The sequence below is a fragment of the Limulus polyphemus genome, unplaced genomic scaffold, assembly GCF_000517525.1.
Source record: "Limulus polyphemus unplaced genomic scaffold, Limulus_polyphemus-2.1.2 Scaffold1130, whole genome shotgun sequence".
NCBI lineage: Eukaryota > Metazoa > Arthropoda > Merostomata > Xiphosura > Limulidae > Limulus > Limulus polyphemus.
In genome coordinates, this window is record NW_013666740.1 from 236,998 (window position 1) to 238,286 (window position 1,289).

General features: G+C 35.4%; 1 protein-coding gene across 1 annotated transcript in view; it reads left to right on the forward strand.

Annotated features, from left to right (window-relative positions):
* The window catches only part of LOC106462273 (heterogeneous nuclear ribonucleoprotein R-like), a 68,271-nt gene extending 67,571 nt beyond the window's left edge, over positions 1 to 700 (forward strand). Inside the window, 1 exon segment of the mRNA XM_013922173.2 lies at positions 641 to 700. Within this exon segment, the coding sequence (XP_013777627.1) occupies positions 641 to 700 (60 nt within the window).
* Positions 701 to 1,289: the final 589 nt, after the last annotated feature.

Sequence of the window (1,289 nt, forward strand, 5' to 3'; positions counted from 1 at the left end):
AGAATCAGTCACAAGAACGTCGAATCTGAATCACTTGAAAAAAAACACGGGGGGTGCTTAACTTTTTTTCCAGGTGTATACATAAATTGAACTGAAATTATTATCTTTTAAGATCGGTATAGGTGCCGAGTGATAATGTGTTTTATAGATACATAACATTTGCCGTGAGTGAAAATGTCACTACCAAAACTATAAATCAGGTCGTTGTACAGTAAATATTTTATCAGCATACTTTAGCTTTTTGAGATTATTGCTCCAATGGGTCTTAATTTAAAGCTACACGATTTGGTGCTGTTAAACAGCGGCTGTATATAAGCTGTAGATGTCATATGACTTGCTAATTTGCATATTCAAAATCGTTTTAGTATAACTCAACCGTTTATGCAGTTGGATATAATTTTTATACTTCTTGTTTATTTGTAGACTTCTGAGTTGTTGTTGTAGACAAATAAAATGGATAATGTGGTTATTTCTATTGGTAGTACATATGGTTATCAACTGAACTTAGCTCGCATGATGTCCATTAGCTATGCTCTTAAGTGCGCTGTACCGACTGGTTGACAGACTTAACTGGTAATTGTAATATCAGAAGTTGAGCAGTAAAATATCAGAATTGGATATTATTATTCATTTTGTTCAGAATTTGACTCTTCAAGATGCGATTGGCCAAGGTGGTTTCCAGCTGTCTCGCCTCAATTAGTGAAGTGTACTGCCTAAAAATTCCGTTTTACATATGCATTACCATTATGCTTTTATTATAGTTGTCATAATTACGTAATTGCTATAACCTTGGAAAGCTGTCATACTTAATTCGTATTAACATGGCTAGTAGCTATAATGTTTAACTCATTATCAAACTGTTACGTATCTACTTGTTTGTTAATTTCTTGTAGAAATTCTTTCCGAGAAACTTCAGCGATACAAGTTCTTTCTTAATTAAAACTGGTTTATTCTTTCTCGATACAACTTTGCAATGCACAGAATTTCCACAGTCACTTTAACTTAACTACTTTTATAAACATACGCTATAATTCACAGCGATTCACACACTTACGGTGCCTGCTGTTCGCTTGACTCAATTATTTCTCTTCAATCTATCTCCGGCTTATATACTAAAAAAGAGGGCGTTCAGCTAACGCTGGGACATCCGTGAGGTTCCCCGATAAGTCACGATTCTTTTAGAAACACCAGCGCTCATGCTACCAGCGTCGCGTGACTTCTGATGTCGTAACAGTGCCCCTTCTTTAGTATTGTTCATCCCGAACAAAAGCCACTTACATTAAACCAAT